The sequence below is a fragment of the Alexandromys fortis genome, unplaced genomic scaffold (genome assembly GCF_014885135.2).
Source record: "Alexandromys fortis isolate MF-2015 unplaced genomic scaffold, M_Fortis_MF-2015_v1.1 scaffold_45, whole genome shotgun sequence".
NCBI lineage: Eukaryota > Metazoa > Chordata > Mammalia > Rodentia > Cricetidae > Alexandromys > Alexandromys fortis.
The window spans coordinates 7,045,556-7,063,907 of record NW_026067926.1 but is presented as its reverse complement, the minus strand read 5'-3'; the positions used below and the strand labels follow the sequence as shown (position 1 = coordinate 7,063,907).

At 46.6% G+C, this 18,352-nt stretch overlaps 2 protein-coding genes across 4 annotated transcripts in view; both read right to left on the bottom strand.

Annotated features, from left to right (window-relative positions):
* Positions 1–268: 268 nt before the first annotated feature.
* Positions 269–10,439, bottom strand: Coq7 (coenzyme Q7, hydroxylase). Its single transcript, XM_050143361.1, has 6 exons — positions 10,281–10,439; positions 5,624–5,802; positions 3,679–3,793; positions 2,487–2,626; positions 974–1,042; positions 269–463 (listed from the first exon to the last, which is right to left on the bottom strand). The coding sequence occupies exons 1-6, from the start codon at positions 10,351–10,353 to the stop codon at positions 386–388; spliced, it is 654 nt and encodes a 217-aa protein (XP_049999318.1). The 5' UTR covers positions 10,354–10,439; the 3' UTR covers positions 269–385.
* Positions 10,440–12,929: 2,490 nt separating this feature from the next.
* Tmc7 (transmembrane channel like 7) overlaps positions 12,930–18,352 on the bottom strand; it is a 52,666-nt gene continuing 47,243 nt past the window's right edge. For 2 of the 3 annotated variants that reach the window (XM_050143367.1, XM_050143369.1), the window contains one exon: positions 12,930–16,118. In XM_050143367.1, coding sequence (XP_049999324.1) covers positions 15,962–16,118 — 157 coding nt within the window. In that variant the 3' untranslated portion in view covers positions 12,930–15,961. The remainder of the gene's footprint in view (positions 16,119–18,352) is intronic. The other variant, XM_050143368.1, reaches the window with a different exon arrangement.

The following is an 18,352-nucleotide window of genomic DNA, read 5'->3' as shown; positions in this document are numbered from 1 at the left end:
AGCAGAGCTGGCCGCCCTCACAGCAGGGGAACACCCAGGAAACCAGTGCCAAAGAGGTTCTTGGATTTTTGTTGTTGTTCTTTTTTGAACAATTTTTCTGTGTAATAGCTGCCTTGGAATTCACTCTGTATGTAGACCAGGCTGGCCTCGAACTCACAGAGATTCATCTGCCTCTACCAGTACTGGATTAAAGGTGTGTGCCCCCACCACTCAGTGCCAAAAAGTTTTATTAGTGGTAAAAAAAAAAAAAGATAAAAAACCCCAACAATCACCTCTCGTAGTTTATTAACAAAAAAAGCACACAGTGATAATTGTACAGTTCCTCCTCTGCAATCACCACTTCTTCAGTGACCACCTTGTCTAGAAATGGGTCGTCGGACATACTTTAAAACCGTTCTGATAAATATATCGCTGCACTGCACCCAGCCTGGATAACCCTCTTCAACAAGGCATACGCCGGAGCCTGTGGAGATCAAAGGGCTGCAATGGAGCTGGGTGGCAGAGGGCCCGTCTATCCACAGCACCCTGAGTTTGGTCTGCAGCACTTCAGAGGGGAAATCCGCAAACAGCGCACGAGGAACGCTCACCAGCAGAGCACTCGCCCAGCAAGACCCTGGGTTCAACCCCAGCCTGAACAACCAACAACCAAACCACACGTGGTACATCTAGATGTCAGGCTCAGATTCACTGCTAGGGCAGGGTCTGGGCTCCTCTGGATCAAAAGCAGGATCTGGGAAATTATTTAATTGGAAACCTGCTAGAAGCATCTATGGCCACTGAAACTCCTTGGGATATAGCAGTAGGACACAGGAGCCTCATTGGACCAAGGCTGAGCTTGTGTGCTTTCTGTCCAGGAGCTGGCTCCCTGACCTTTGACCTTTATTTTCAAACGTCTCTTTCTGGGAACAGAAACCTCTGGCCCCTCCACCTTTAAAATAATCCCCAAGTATCACCAGCCACAGTCCGTCCCTACCAGCTCCGCATCGTGGTCCAGGCCCGTGTCGTGGTGCTCAAGCTCCTCATCCCGAAACTTCTTGATGACCTGGAAAAGAAAAGGAACTCAAGCGGAAGCCAGTCAGCACTCTAGGTCACCTGCTGCTCATCCTATGTCCAGGCCAGAGATTCGTGTCCTCGTCTACAGGTGAGGGCCACGTGCTTTTCCTCTGCCGTTCTAGTGGGGAGAGCGGCCTTGCAGGAGTAAACCATGGTGTGGCTCTAGTAGGATTTATTTATGAAACAAGCTTGGCTGCAGGCTGGTGTTTGCCAACTGCTGATTTAGGTTTTGAAAATTAAGTTGTGGCCTGTCTTAGTGAGTGTTCTACTGCTATGAGGAGACACCATGACCAAGGCAACCCTTGTAACTATAAAAGAAAGCATATAATTGGGAGTTGGCCTGCAGTTTCAGAGTTTAGTCCATTATCATCATGGCAGGGAACACAGCAACGCTTACAGTGCTGGAGGAGTAGCTGAGAGCTATATCCTGATCTCCAGGCCAAGAGAGAGACTCTGGGCCTGGCCTGACTTTTGAAATCTTAAAGCCCACCCCGAGTAACACATTTTCTCCAGCATGGCTATACCTCCTAATCCCTCTCAAATAACACCACTCCCTGATGATTAAGCATTCACATACATGAGCCTGTGGGGGCCATTCTTAGTCAAACCACCACATGGCCAAACACAGAGATGCATCCTGACAACCCGGATACTTGGAAGCAGGGGACCAAGAGTCAAGACCAACCTGGTCTATAGACAGAGACTTTGTCTCAAAAACAAAACAAACAAAATCCAAACAAACAAACTATTACTGGGGGGTGGAAGGATGGTGCTGAGGCAGGGGGATCCTTTGTAACCACCAAATGAATACCAGCCTGGCTGAGTTCCTTCTTCCTGTAGGCGATGACCTGAGATGCTCTAGCACTTCGGTCACACAGCCTAAAGACTTCATCATCATTTTCTTTATTTTATTTCAGAGATTATAATTTAATTACATTTCTCCCTTCCCTTTACTCCCTCCAAACCTTCCCATACACCCTCCATGCTCTCCTTCCAATTTATGGTCTCTTTATTTCACTGTTATGACATGCATATATATGTTTGCATATACATATTTAAATATAGCCTGCTGGGTCTATAGAATGCTACCTGTATGTATGCTTTCAGGGGTGACCTCGTGGCCTGGACAACCATGGATGTGCTCTCCCCTGGAGAAGGCCACCTCTCCCGTCTCTGTTTCCCTCCATTGCCTACGGTTCTCTGTCCAGTTTAGCATGTTAGCTGGTGCCTTCCGTGTACAGCCCATGAGTTGTTGAGTCATGGATGTGCAGAGGACACACAGACCTGGACTTGGGAGACATCAGTTCTAGGCTTCACTGTGCCAGAGCCCTATAACCTGTCTGTCTCAGGACTCCCCGCCCCTCCCTGGGCTAAGCCCTGCCTCCTTATCACCCTTCCGTCTTTCTCTGTCACCGTCACCTGCCCTTTCTCACCTGCAGCAGCTCCTCATACTTCCCAGGGTCCTCCTCCATCAGCGTGCGGATCTGGTTGTTGTAGTGATGAGCAATGGACTCCTCTATTGCCACAGTGCAGGCCATGGCTCCTTCCTTCCCCAGCAAGGCCGTTCCCGCCCCTGCAGTCGTCAAACGAGGTCAAGCGTGAGATGAGTCACAGGCTGCTGATCAAAGATATGGTGAGGCATCCTGACATCTGGGCTGCAACTCTCTATGGTAGGATTATGTCGTGCATCTGGGGATTTGTGTGTGTGTGTGTGTGTGTGTGTGTGTGTGTGTGTGTGTAATTCTTTATTGATTCTTTAGTAATTTCATACCGTGCATCCCTGATGTGGGAGTGATTTCTTATTAATAAAGAAACTGCCTCGGCCCTCATAGGACAGAAAATTAGGTAGGCGGAGTAGACAGAAGAGAATTCTGGGAAAAAGAAGCTGAGTGAGTGAGTCGCCATGATGCTCCCACTCCAGACAGACGCAGGTTAAGATCCTCTCTGGTAAGCCAGCTCGTGGGCTACACAGAATATTAGAAATGGGTTAGAACAATATGTAAGAGCTAGCCAATAAGAAGCTGGAACTAGCTGGGCCAGGCAGTGTTTGAAAGAATACAGTTTCCGTGTAATTATTTCGGGGCATAAGCTAGCCATGCGGGCGGCCGGGTGCTGGGGACGCAGCCCTGCCGCCGCTCCTATTTCAACACATCCCAATCCCACTCACCTCCCAGTCCCTCCATATCTGTCCCTCACCCCTGAAGTGTCGTCCTGAAAAAGAACCTCCCCCTCCCAAAATTAATTAATAACAAAACAAAAACTACCTCGCTCCTCCATCTCTTCCGCCTCTCCAACACCTCTTACTTTGTCCTAGTGGCACTGGGAGCTGTGGAGTGTCATACTGTATATCCTTTTGTCCAATCAGCCCCACCCGCAAATGTTCACTGCGGTCAGTGGTCTGGTTCAAGGCCTCTGTGTGTATCATAACTGCACTACCTAGTGTATCTGTGCCATAACTGCACTATCTAGTGTCCCTGTGTGTGTCATAACCGCACGATCTAGTGTCCCTGTGTGTGTCATAACCGCACTATCTAGTGTCCCTGTGTGTGTCATAACTGCACTGTCTAGTGTCCCTGTGTGTGTCATAACTGTATAACAACCAACTCGTCACCAACAGACACTTACCCAGTGCAAAGCCTGCCACGTTCCACAAGGGCATCAGAATTGTAGGTCGGACTCTGAACGCAACCATCAGCTCGTTGAACTTTTTCAAATGGTCCTTCTCTTGATCCCACATTTTCTGCGGGAGGAACCATAAAAAGAGACAAGCATTACAAGGGCCTCTGGCTATACCCTGGGAACTTGCTATGGCTGAGCACATAGGAGGCAAAAGGGAAGCGGTGTAATGATGAGAGCTGCGCTCTCCCATCTCCTTATGGGTCCATAAGATAAAAGCAAAACACAGACTCTCAAAAAAGAAAAGAGGTTGCAGGCCAAGGAAGAACCAAAGCTGCACCTCAGACATCGCTAAGAAGAGGTCCACTGCCACACCTCCAGATCCACCCACCTCGCTGACCCAGCTCAGAACTGAAGGGCAGAATGTCAGTCACGGTGTAATTCCTTCTAGACTTCACACAAAGGATGGGGACAGAAGGACAAGAGCAGCTAAGGCAGGACAGTCGGTGCTTCCTAAACACCAGGTGCCACCAGCATGGCTTTGGCGGGCTGCTCCTGCCATGCACACAGTGCCTCGTTAGGGCCGACTGGTCTTCCCCGAGGACTCACAGCCCAGTCATCTCATGCAAGGGGCCCTCTGGAACCCCAGGCTTTGAGCCATCGGTTCCAGCAACCACAGCTGAAAACTGTAGATAGAGACTGCTTGTGCAATTGCCTCCCAGACCTGAGTAATCACACAGAATCTATATTAATTACAGCACTGTTTGGCCTATTTGCTCAGGCTTCTTATTAACTAACTCTTTCATCTTAAATTAACCCATCTCTATTAATCTATGTATCATCACGGTGTGGCCTACCGGTAAGGTCTGGTGTCTTTCTCCTTTGGCAGCTACATGGTATCTCCCTGACTCTGTGCGCGCTCGCGCTCTCTCTCTCTCTCTCTCTCTCTCTCTCTCTCTCTCTCTCTCTCTCTCTCTCTCTCTCTCTCTCTCTCTCTCTCTCTCTCTCTCCCAGCCTGTCTATCCCTGCCACAGGCCAAAGCAGCTTTATTCATTGACCAATAAAAGTAACCACATATACAGAAGGACGTTCCACACCAGAAAATAATGGAAAATAACTATGTCCTGGAAACACACAGACTGTTCTCAACAGGAAGCAGGACGGCAAATGTGTGGTATTTTCCTGGCATGGGGGATTCTCAGTGGCCTGGACATGCTTCAAGGTAGAGAGGCACAGACGCACAGGTGCAGGGGCGACATGCAGATGTCATCGTACACGGGGGATGAGCTCCTGGAGCTGGGATGTCTGTGGGGAATCTGAAGCTACCACACGCCAGGCATGGCCCCAATAGCCCTATCTGAGCTTGTTTATTCCCCAACCAAACCCAGTGAGTTAGGGGTTTTACCAGGCTGGTATGCACACCACACCGGGAAATGGAAACCTAAGGGTCATGTGACTTCTTTAAGGTCACAGATGGTAAGAACTGTAAAGGGAGCCTGGATCCCTGGGACTGAAGACCCCTCTCTCCGGAAGTCTGTACAAGGACAAGTCTACAGTCACCTCCTGGCGTGTGGAACATTCCCCTCACGGAGGCATTTGCAGCTTTTCCTAATACCAGACAGTCACATCACAGGTACACTTGGTTCCCACACTCGGTTTCTTTCTCTTTTACATGTCCTCTCTCCCCATTCTTTCTTTCTGACCCGAGACTTTCTATGTAGCCCAGGCTGGCCTCAAACTCACAGAGAGCTGGTTGCCTCTACCTCCCAAGTGCTGGGACTAAAGGGATGCACCAGCACCATGTCCAGTTTAGATTTGAGCTTTTCCAAACAGAACATACGCTCTTTGTTTCCCAGAATCTCCCTTTGGAACATGCAGGCAGAGGTGATTACCACGGGGCTTCAGATTCATTGCCAGGGTAACAGGTCAGGTTGAGACTTAGGGAAGAGCCCACCTGAATGACAGGGCCAACACTGGACCGGCCCAGCACAGCCATCTGCCCTGCATAGATACGGTTTGCTCCATATTCACCAGCGTGATCCACCCGAATTATTCGATCCACAGCAGCCCGGTTAATATTGTCTAAGGTCATTCCTGAACTGTGAAACCTGACGACAATGGCTCTTCCATAGGCTGCAATGAAAACGCAAGGAACATTTCTTTATTATCCACACTGAACATTAATGTCCTTTTTATTCTAAAAAATTTTCCTCTCTCTCTCTCTCTCTCTCTCTCTCTCTCTCTCTCTCTCTCTCTCTCTCTCTCTTGATATGCATGTGGCCCTTATGCTTGGCAGCAAGCACCTTTACCACTGAGCCATCTCACTGGCTTGTAGTCCTTTTGCAGACAGAATGAAAGATGCATAGAACCAAGGTCATAAGCAAGCCCTGAGGGCCGCACATGCCTGTCAATGCATTCTTTGTCATCTGCAATGCTCAAACCCCAAAGATTTCACTTAAAGAATGGGGCTTATGGCTTCACTTTACACACATGGTCATCTGGGAAAGCCGAAGCCTGTCTTCACCAGGCAGCTCACGTGACCCCTGCTTTGGGAAAGTCTCTCCCTTCCCAAGCTGTACAGCACAAAGCAAATCATGACACCCTTCCCCAGTCTTCCTGGGAAGCAGGCCCATGCTGATAGCCTGAAAAGGCTCCGGGTGCAAAATCTGGTAGTCCAGGTTGGGGCTTAGAAATTCTTTTAATACATCGGTTCCATGGACAGGTGACAGCTTGGGTTTATCTATAATAGTGACATTTCATTTATATTTTAATAAATAAAGCTTGCCTGAGGATCAGAAAAATATTTTAGATAAGCCATCTTCAAACACTTCAGAGATCTACAGAATATGGCATTTAATGTTTTAATAACATAGGCTCTTTTTTATGACAATGAAACATGTCTGCTCCTGGCAGCACCAATCTACTTCAGAGAAGATAATGGGCAGTGAAGAAACTCCACATGGAGTTTATTTTATTTGTGGCAAAAGTAAGTCACTGGACAAGAAAATGTTCTTGCCTCAACTGCTGACAGTATGCTGTTCTACTCAGTCAAGCAGAACACAAAAGTGAGTGACTGCCAAACATTGTCAAGACAAGGAGGGACAGTCCTCAGAATGTCCTGCTTCACAAAAATGTCTGTTGAATATGCTAGGCCTGTAGGCCAAAGATGGATGCCCCAACATTGCAGAGAAACTTTGGGTGACTGTCCAGGCAGTCAGCTGTTTCTGTCATTACTCACAGTTTTTGAAAGTCACTTGCTTGCACTTCCTGCTTACTCAATTAATATTATTTCTGTCTCTAAAGGAGTTGAAGACCAGATAGTTATAGTTTTCCTTGTTTACCTGATGCAGAAAACAAGTTATGATAGAAAGTAAATTAGGTACAAGACTTTGGACTCACCAAAATAGGAAAGATAGGGAGTATTTTCTCTAAATTTGTCAAATGCAAATGGACTAGACATTGTTGATGTATTTATTGCCTATATACATTGTATATAGTTATTGTACTTATTATATATAGTTTTTCTTAGATATAGTCTTTTTTATTATAGACAAAAAGGGAAATGTAGTGGCATTTCATTTGTATTTTAATAAATAAAGATTTCCTGAGGATCAGAAAAGTAAAACAGTTACACTGGCCAGCCTTACAGACCAGGCAGCAATGACACACACCTTTAATCCCAGTAGCCATACTAGCTTGCCATAGAAACCAGGCAATAGTGGTGAATGCCCTTAGTCCCAGAAATAGAGAGGATTATAAAACGAGAGGAGACAACTCTCAGTCCTAGTTCTGAGGTTTCCTGGAGGCAGGATCACCACTTTCGGACTGAGGTCAAGGTAAGAGCCAGTGGCTGGCTGCTTTGCTTTTCTGGTCTTCAGGTTGAACCCAATATCTGTCTCTGAGTTTTTACTAATTGTGCTACATTTGTCCTCACAAAGTGAACTCTTCTTTAAAATGTAAATTCTTTTGAGGAACCTGAATAGCCAAACATTTCCATTACACTCTCCAAGTCCTAGGATGAGAGGATCTCAAATGTGCATCCCTCTGAGAAGGGTCTTTGTAGTAAGGTGTGTTCACCTCATATGAAAACAGAAAGCCACAGGTCCTCTGGTTTGTCAGTCTGCCTAGGTTGGCATTACTTAAAGTGTCACAGACTCTTGGTTTGCCATGACTACCATGTTTTTGGAAAATACTTCTTTTTACCTCGGCTAACTTCAACATCCAGAAAACAGGTGAAAAGGTTCATCTGGGACACATTTTCAACTCTTTTATTAAGAAGGCCCAAGGCCTCTGGGACACAAGGCCTTAGGGCAGGCATGGTGAATTTGGCATGTCTGTATGTCAGAGTCCTGAACATGAGCTTTGCTGCCAAGTAGAATTTTATTTTTTTTAAATATTTATTTATTTATTATGTATACAATATTCTGTCTGTGTGTATGCCTACAGGCCAAAGGAGGGCACCAGACCCCATTACAGATGGTTGTGAGCCACCATGTGGTTGCTGGGAATTGAACTCAGGACCGTTGGAAGAGCAGGCAATGCTCTTAACCTCTGAGCCATCTCTCCAGCCCCCCCCCCCCCCCCCCCCCCCCCCCCCCCCCCCCCCCCCCCCCCCCCCGCAGTAGAATTTTAAATGTGCTTATTCATTATGGTGCTGGAGTTCATCAAGATCAGGGCTTGACGCACTCAGGGGAAATAGTCAACCACTGAGCTATCTCCACAGTCCTGGGATAAAGAGCACACAGTGTACAGAGGAGGATGAACCCTGCAGGAGTGGAACTAGCTTTGGTCTACTGGGCATGCTCCACCTCACTCAGCACACTGACTCTAGACACTGAACACAGCCTAGAAGCCTCACAGGCTTCTCTGCCAAGTGCAAAGCACCACTCCTGACTGCCCTCAGAAAGAGTCTCTATGGGCGTGGCCCAGGTTTCACGGGAGAACAACGGGACACAATCAAAGTGACCTGCTGTGTTTCTTCAATTTCAAGGGCCCAAACTTCTGGCCAACTTGCCTCCTTGAAGAAAGTGGAATCTGGAGACAGAATTGATCAGCCAGCTCTACTTCACAACACAATCTTGTTTGCTCGTTCTCTTATTTGTTATCAAAGAAAGAAAGAGGCAACCCTTTCAAAGAGTTGCTGAGAAACAGCAAAGCGCTGAGCAGCTGGGCCAAGTTCACACAGCTGGCTTTTGAGGAGTGAGAAGCAGGACTGTGTTTTCACTGAGAACACACTGCACTGCTCTCTAAGCTCACTTCTCCTCTAGACCCAGGCACTCAAGAAAGGCTGCAACAGGAGCATGAAGACTGTACTCGGCTTTTATCTAACCAAATCCAAATAGATATTTCAATTCCAGCATCAGCAGGCAGAGGCAGGCAGAGCTCTGCAAGTTTCAAGACAGGCTGGTGAATAGCAAGTTCCAGGTCAGCCAGAGCTACAGAGAGAGATACTGCCTCAAAGCCAAAACAGAAATCTACCCAATAACAAGGCTATTTTCCTTTTTAAGGAGAAACACATACTTAAGGTTTTTTATTATCATGAGGCTAAATGAGACAAAGGAAGTCAAGTGACTTCATAAATGAAAACAATTGCCTTTTGTTTGTTTTGTTTTTTGTTTGTTTGTTTCTTCAAGACAGGGTTTCTGTGTAGCCTTAGCTGTCCTGAAAACTTACTCTGTAGAACAGGCTGACCTTGAACTCATGGAGACCTGCCCATCTCTGTCTTCCAAGTGCTGGGATTAAAAGTGTGTGTCACACCGCCAGGTCAAATGATTCTTATTGTTACCTGCTCACTAGGTTAACAAGAAGCCTTACCATTCACATCCCTGAGTTCTGACTGCTTTGTTACCCACTTTAAAATAAAACAGAAGCTCAGTGCTAGAAGCTCTCAAATGTCCTGTTCCAAAAGAGGTGCCTGGGAGATTTAAGTGGCTTATGGAATAAGTAACATAGTAAGAGGTTCTTAAAATTTCTCTTCTAATCCATTCTCATCAAGGAAAACATCTCTATTTATAGTTGACATCTCTTAATATACCCAAACACTTGCTAAGCACTCTTTTTTTTTTTTCCAGAAAGAAAAATAGTCTTTGGGGCAAACTTTGGTAGCACATTCAACACTATCTAATAAAGTTTCATATCTTATCATGGTGGTGGTGGTGTGTGTGAATATTCGTCCATCTGGGGGCTTACTGTTTACCATAAACATGTGGTTTCCATGAAACTATTTAATAGGTCATAGTTACACAAAAACACATCTCAAAACTGCAAACAGTATTGCCATCAGATCCGGAAATCTGCATTTCTAACAGGTTAATGCTGCCGATGGAGAAAGGCCGGGTGAAGACTCCAGTGGTACTGCAGGACTCTCAAGTACCACATCTATACTGACGTCACGTCACGGGCGGGTAATCGCTTGGTTCCCCACCCTCCCCACGCATCCTGCGCAAGTCCACCTGTTCCTGTCAATCATCTCGACGTGAGCTACAAACTCCACCCCCCATGTTGCGCGCTTGTGACGCAATGGACGTCTCCCCGGTGACATCGTGACCTCCCCTTAAGCTATCCCCGGCCTGGAGCCCAGCGCTGGGCCCACGACCGCGAGTGGCCGGTACCTGAGAGGGGCCTCCGGACGCCAGTACGCAAGCGCCACATGGAAGCAGCCGCTATCGCCCTCGTGCCGCTCATCGCCGGTGACAACGCCACCAAGGCCTAAGCGCCCGCGCCAGTTGTGCTTTCGGCTCACGGTGATGACGCATGGGTGCGGCGGGCCGGGGAAACGTTTCACCCAGTTGGCTGGAAATGGCGATGCAAGAACTCTATTGGGTGTGCTGCCTGCCAATCATTGGGGCGTCATAAAGGGACCCTGGCTGGTTTTATGGATGAGGATGAGGAGTTTCTCTGCTGGGGCGACCCAGGTGTAGTGCTCACTGTCTCTCCAGGGTCACTGTTGGGGCCTTAGTTTCCCTCGCCTTACGGAGATATTTTTTTTCTCTATTTGCAGCCTCTTTAAACCTAAAATTCAGTAGAAATTACCGGCTAAAACACACCAGTGTTTGGTGTAATTGTGGGCCGGACAGCTCCTTCCACAGTATTTCCTGTCCCTTCTCTTTTTTTTGAGATTTGTTTTATACACTGTTCTTCATACTGCACTGGATTATTCCTGGCCGTGTGTATTGGTGCACACTGGTGAGGGAGAAGACTGTGTGTTGAGGGAAGGAAAATTTAACAACATACTCTAAACTTTTTAAAGTGCATATCCATTAATATGACAGCTAGGGGCTAGCCAATAGAAATGAGTTTTCAAATTAGTCATGTATATGAAACAAAAAAAAAATGCCTAGAGGATATACATCAGTTATTATAGGTGGTGCCAGAGGCTGTGGTTTTAAGGGAACTTCGGGTTGCGCCCTTGTTTTTTGTGTATGTTTGATACATACTGTAAAATAATTAAAGCTACTAAGCTATATAACGATAGTGTTCAAATTAGTATACTACAGCAACTTAAACTTAAGATGAACCCCCGTACTCGACAGGAGTGGCAGAGAAGGTGTGGAAACAGCCCCGTGTAATGAACGCTCAGCCTCAATCAGGCTCCCCAGACCCGCACATGTTCAAAACCTTCATGTTCAATACATGGCACTTCTAGATAGGTCCTGAAGAGAAAGAAAAAAGATGTTGAGATGTACTACATCCTAGATATTATGTGCTTACCTAGTCAAGTTCTGAAATATAAAAGCAACTTGTCTTACTTTTGTACTGTAGATGTGAGGGGACTGTCCCAAAAGGTGAAGGCATCTGCCCACAGTCACACAGCAAAGGGACATCCCTGTATCAAGCACGTCTCACACTCCGGTCAGGCTTCTGGGAAAGCCACACGCTACAGAGTATAAAGATATGTTTGGAAGTTCTCACAGGGGCAGACCTTGCACCACCCTGGAAAAAAATGAATTCTTTTCTTTCCAAATACTTAGCATAAGTGGCTTGCTGCCCGTCAGGTGTCCAGCTGCGAGATCTTATGTGTGAACTTAAGAGTAAACGCAAACTAAACACCTGCCTGACTGGATTCTCCTCTTCACTGGGGTGGGAACATTTTGTGACTGCAAGCACCTGTAAGTCTGCCTTTAAAAAGAAGAAGAGGGAAAAATAGAAATGTTTGCCAAGGCTTTTCAAGTTCAATCTTCTGGTGTTTGTACAGGGGGAGAATGACAAAACCCACCTCAAGTGCCCGCTAGTGGTTGCGTGGTTACGGGAAATGTGTGTGGCTGCTGAAATGCTACACAGCCATTAAAAAGAAGTATGTAGCTACTTGCACAGAACTTCAAGATATTAAGAAAAAATTCAGAGATAGGTATTCATAACACACACCCAACACATATATTTCTACTTCAATATTTATTATATCTTTATAGAACAAACACAACAGTGGTTTTCCAATGGTGCTAAGGTATAAAAGGCTTAAGATATCTTTGTCGTTGAAGTTTAAAGCACACCAACATGCTTTTCTTTGGCTTCAGGAAAACCAAGAAGTGATAAAACTCATCCAACACATCCAACAGATGTCAGAATGCTACTTCCTCTAACTGCAGTGAGAAGAGCATCTTTACAGAATATTGCAATTGTCCTCATCACCCGGTTCTTGACGATGAGCTTTTGTGGGTTCAAGTGCACACAATCACACTTAAAACCTTCAAGACACTGTGTAATCAGTAGTTTAACACACCTGTTAGAGCCACGCATTAAAAATCATACCGATGTCGCCTGGTTACTAAAGTTATCAAAACATTCAAGTAAGAGGTATGGACATTAGCAGCGATTACTAAAGCTAACATACTAGTTGGCATATTTTGGTATCCGTTTTATAACAAAGAAAACAGTATACTGTCCATTTTACCCACCATCTGTACAAACAGGAAAGTAGGTCATCGCAGGGGCACGGTGAGTGACGAAAATGTTATATGAAGACACTAGGCTAAATGCCAACAGTTAGAATTTGTAAAATGAGGATGGAATGAACTTTGGTTTATTCAAACTGCCTGTTGTTAGGGTTAAAAACTCATAGATCTTCAAATATAAGAAAAGGTTAGGAAATACACATTCTCACAGGTACAAAAATATCCCATGTTGATACAACCTCGTGGAAGATCAGAGACATTATTGTGTTGGACTTGAGGATATGAGTTCCATCTACACACACACACACACAATAGAGAGATAGGAGAGAGAGAGAGAGAGAGAGAGAGAGAGAGAGAGAGAGAGAGAGAGAAGACACACACAAAGGACCCTTTATACATATAGAGATGTGTTCGCCATAACAAGTTTGCTTTCCTTCCAGAGCAAGAAGTCAATCATTTCTGAGAAACAAGGCAGAGGTCAGAGGACGGAGATCCTTCTTGGCAGCTTTCTAAAACCATGAATCTAATTTTAAATGTCAGAAAAGGTTAGGAGCCAGTGAAAAACTGAAGCTTCAAACTGTCTGTCACAGGACTCGTAGCTCCCTGACAGACTTTCAGGTAAAAGGTGAACGAATTAGGCACTGTTAAAAGGGCCAGCTTTGGGAAGACACATGATGAGGTATTTATTAAATACAGTTTTTACCGTAGCAGAGATCGCAAGAGATGCTCTGTTTCTGTAACGTTTTATAAAAACAAAAGTATACACATCCAAAGTTTTAAGTGCAGGCAAACAAAGCCTAGCCCTTTGAAATGTGTATTTAAGTAATCAGAACCCAACTTATGTTTGTATTGTGTTCTGTTCTTATCAACAGACTAGGCCATGGATCTATGTCTGAAATCACACATATAACCCCCAAGCCTTACCCACGACTTCAATACCAAACAGTACACTGTAGCCTGGCTCTGAAACATTTGGTTTCCTTCAGGAATGAAGAACTCCGTGCAAGGGACAGGAATGACATTTGGAAAACAGAGAGGAACTATCCATCTGCCTTGCAAGGTTTTACCCTCCTTCAATTCTGTCATCAGATCGCAGAACTTGCAGCCAGGTAGAATCAGAAGGTTGGTGGCTAGCCAGCCAGCTAAGGTCACTTTCCCCTGAGGAGTGAACAAGACTGCAGGAAAGGCTTGGAGAGCTGAGAAGGAGGGGCTGCAACCTGCCTCAGTCTCCCACTCAAGGGCAACCCTGATGGGGGCAGAAATTCAAGTGTGGTCCGGGCACACAGCAGGAGCTGCCAGGATGGCATTTCCACATTCTTATCAGCTGTTCCAAGCCTTTAGCACCTGAAGATGCATGTTCGTTTGAAAAAAAGAAGTCAGGTTGAATTTTAAGTCACCAGTGGCATTTGAGAGGCTACTCACTCAACCTGGAAAGGCTTCCAAAGAAACCGCCCAGCTTTAGAGATGGGGGAACTCAGTTTTACTTTGAAAAACAACACATACAAACCTTTTTTAAAGATACAAAAGTCTGAACAAAAAATAAATAAATAAAAATCTCTTTCTCTGGTTTCAATAATAAATCCCGAGCAACTTGAGAAGTCAGTGTTCTGGTAGAATCCTCAGGGAGCCACCGCTCTCCAGGGGCCAGCCTGTTTGGCTAAGTCACTGAAAGCCCTAAAGTCTAGAAAAATATATTTTAACAGTTCCACTCAGGTGGACTTTGTAGGGTCTCCAGGGCCCCATGCTGAGAAGCTGCAGCGTCTTGCTCAAGCCGGCTGGCTCCGCACATCCCTTTGAGCTTCGGTTAGTTTCTGGATAAGATAACGCTTGTCACGACTCTCCTAAAAAAGAGAAGCAGGTTCGAAGTCTGTCTCATATGTTTAGAAATGTAGGAAGCTATTTCTCTCCAGTGAGTCTCTCGTCAGACTCCAGGTAAGGGATTCCAGCCATTGGAGTGCCACCGTGACTTCCAGGCTGGCCTGTCTCCCTCACCAGAGGTCCCACCACAGCCCCTTGTCCACGGGACAGCTGGAGATCTAGAAACACACGTGTGGGCTGAGTGCCTGGCATGCACACAGCCTGGGTTCCACCCCCAGCATTGCCTAAACTGGGTGTGGTGGTCCATGCCTGTGACTCCCACCCTCAGGAAGTGGGTACAGGAAGATCAAAAGTTCAAGGCCATCCTTGACTACCCTGAGTTTGGGGCTGGGGCTACAAAGACCTAGTCTCAGACAATTTAACCAAATACTAAGTAAAACCGAAACCTATTGAATTTGCCAGGCAATGCAGTGACCTCTGGCTAATGTCAAAAGAATCATCTAGCCCCCTGTCTTTCACAGCCCTCCAGCCATATACCCCCATTCTCCTGTCTCCCCAAAGTGCCTGGCTTATTCCCACACGGGGTCCTTCCATCCCTCTAAGGACCTCTAATAATTGGTGACTGCCATCATTCCCGTCTTACCTCTGACGTCACCTCCGACAGGCTTCTCACAGCCATTGGCTGCTGTAGCCTCGGCTCCTCCATCTCGCCACATACCTAGCTCTTATGATCGTTACAGAAATTAGTTCACTGTGTGTACACACCCTTACACATGTGTACGTGCTCGTGTGGAGGTGGGGGAGCATGTGTGCATGGATGTGGACCTTCAGGGGGCAGTCACAAGTCAACCTCAGGTACCATTCCTCAAGTGGGGTTGGTGAGGCAGGGGTGGTATTTGTTTTAAAATTATCTTTAGATGTGTTTATGGGCATCAGTGTTTCGCCTGAAGGTGTGTGTATGCACCTGTGCAAGCCTGCTGCCTGCAGAATGTCAAAAGAGGGCGTCAGATCCCCTGGAACTGGAGCTATGGATGACTGGGAGTCACCGCATGGGTGCTGAGAATTGAACCCGGGTCCTCTGCAAGAGCAACTAGTGCTCCTAACCACTGAGTCATCTCTAGAGTTTCCTGGCCATTATGTTTGGAAATAGAGTTTCTTAATTAGACCAGCAACTTGCCCGAGGGTAGGCTTCCTGGCCAGTCAGCCTAGAGATCTGCCTGATTCTGCTTCCCCGTGCTGGGTCTACACATGCAGGCTGTGATGCTGCAGCCTTCTACATGGATGCCTGGGTGGAGCTCGGGTCCGCATGCCTATACAGCAGCACTTCACACACGGGGCTACCTCCCCACCCCAAATGTATCGCTTCTCTCACTCTTTAATGCTTCTGTCTCTCTCTGGCATAGGACTAGATGAGCCAGTTGATTAATGAATGAATGAACCAGGTGAATGAATGAAACTAGAGAGGGCTGCTTTATCTTTTCCCCTTTATCTGAAACAAGGTCTTGGTGGTGTGGAACTCACTGTGTAGACCAGGTATATGTGAAACTTGTGACCTGCCTGCCTCAGCCTCCTGAGTGCTAGGACTACAGGCCTGTGCCATCATGCCCAGAGTCCTGGTTTAATGTCCCTGGCCTTGACCCTCTGAGTCTGTGCTTTCTTACCAGGAACAGCTGCTCTCGGAGCTGGACAACTACCCGCTTGTGTGCTCCAGCCAGTGCAATGAAGTAGAACATGACCAGGCTGCAAGACAAGGTTGTGAGGGAGCCTGTGTTACCAGAACGTCACTAAAAACCACCCGAACACTCACAGGGAGGTTGTATTATCTGCAGGTCAACAAAAACCACCCCAGGTCTGCAGGCTGCTAAGAACCACCCAACACTCATCAGGAAGCTGTGACACCTGGAGGCCACTAAAATACAAAATACACTGATTATTTCATTTGAATTATGTTTTCTCTGGTTATAAAAAAGAGCTAAGCGGGCCAGCCCTCCATCTCCTAAACAGATGGCCGATGGCAGGAGAGACACCTGGAGGCAGGAGAGTCTGACTTAGAAGTCTTTAGTTTTCTCTGCTAATTACAAAGTTCCTAATGTTCCTCCCCTGGCTGCTGAATGGCAGTGAGAAGAGGGAAAAGCCCAGAAAGTCAGTTAAGGGTGTCAGTAATTGGCTGGGCATGCTCACTTGGCGGGCACTCTGGCCTCAGTTTCCTCATCTGGGAGATGGATAAAGGAAAACTCGGTGACAAGATTAGGACTAAAAGCCATTAACAGCTTCCTGTCTACAGCTCTGGGGCTCAGACGGGGTCAAGTTATAGTGGACAGAGGGCAAGACCCCATTTCATAGGGAAGCCAGTTTCACCTCATTCCTGTCCATGTCCCCAGACAGGGCTGATCAAATCAGCACCAAATAACCAGGAGATGTAGAGAGTCTCTTCAAGCCAGGGGTCTCCAAGGATAGCAAAGGCAGAGGATATATCCACCACCAGGGGGCACCAGGTGGACTATTAACCCATTGCTGCGGGAACTCAGCTCCTTGGGAAGTCCAGCTGAGCATCCCTAAATCATCTTATTAATCTCAGCTGGAGTAGGAGTAGGAGTCCCCTTTTCACGAGCATTTTTTAAGCTGCTTCCTAGAGTGGGCTTTTACTGGACTAATGGTGTCATAATATAAGAGCAGTTTGTAAGTTAAGGTGTGGAAGGCACAGTTTCCCTTCATTGTGGCTTAGACACGGTGGAGGCAGAGTTCAAGTGCAAGCTCCTCTCTAGGGCTCCTCTGTCGCCCACTGATCAATTATTTTTTTTTTCATAGATTGTGAGATTTAGGCAACCCACCAGAGATGTTAGAAATAGACCGTGTTTACTGTGCTTTTATAAGCAGGCACATAGGGCTCGGGCCTTACGAGTGTAAACTTCCTGAGTCTAGTCAACATCCCCCTGAAAGAGTAAATATTATTATGCCATTTAAAAAATATTATTATTTCCATTTATCATGGAAAAGTGAGACTCAGAGAAGCTCAGTAACTTGTCAAGCCTAACATGTGACACTCCAGGGTATTCCCAAAGGCCCACGTGCTAAAAGTGCGGCTCCCAGCCAGTGGTGCAGTCAGAAGATGGGCTGTAGCAAGAGGAAGGTAGGTCAATGGGGTGTGTCCTTGACGGGTATTGAAACCCAGGTCCTTTCCTGTTTCTTTGCTTCCCAGGGGACATGAAGTGAACGGGCCTACTGTACCATGTGTTGCCACCGAAGGGACTCTGGCCAGCTCGAGCGTAGTGGGCATGCCTCTGGCAGGGCTTGCCCTTCTCTCCCATTCCTCTGCCTTGCTAAAAACCATTAGATTTCATCCCTAAAGCTACCACCAAGGCCCATTTCCTTAGTAGGCCACTTCCTCCTCCTGAGACTGACTACCAAGGTCCAATTAGCAAAGTGTTGAAGTCCAGCAATCAAAAGCCCCTTTTGGTTCACCTAATTAACATGCCCAGTTAAAAGACCTCTTCCTCCCACCCCTGCTCATCTACACCCGAGACAGGTAGGAGAGCTGGCCCTGAGATCAGAAGGGCAGAACAGCTACCCCTGCTTGCCACCAGCCGCAGAGAGAGAGAGAGAGAGAGAGAGAGAGAGAGAGAGAGAGAGAGGAAGATGATGATGATGTGGGAGTGTCATATATCAATCTGTTGATTTCATTGGTTAAGCAATAAATAAACTGCTTGCCCTCATAGGTTAAAACATAGGTGGGAGGAGTAAACAGAACAGAATGCTGGGAGGAAGAGGAAGTGAGCTCAGACTCTGCTCTGCTCCCGGAGAGACGCGATAGCTCTGCTCTCTGAGGCAGGCACACGCGATGAAGCTCCGACCCAGGATGGATGTAGGCTAGAATCTTCCCAGTAAGCGCACCTTGGGGTGCTTACACACATTATTAGAAATGGGCTAGTCCAGGTGCAAGAGTTAGCTGAGAAGAGGCTAGATATAATGGGCAA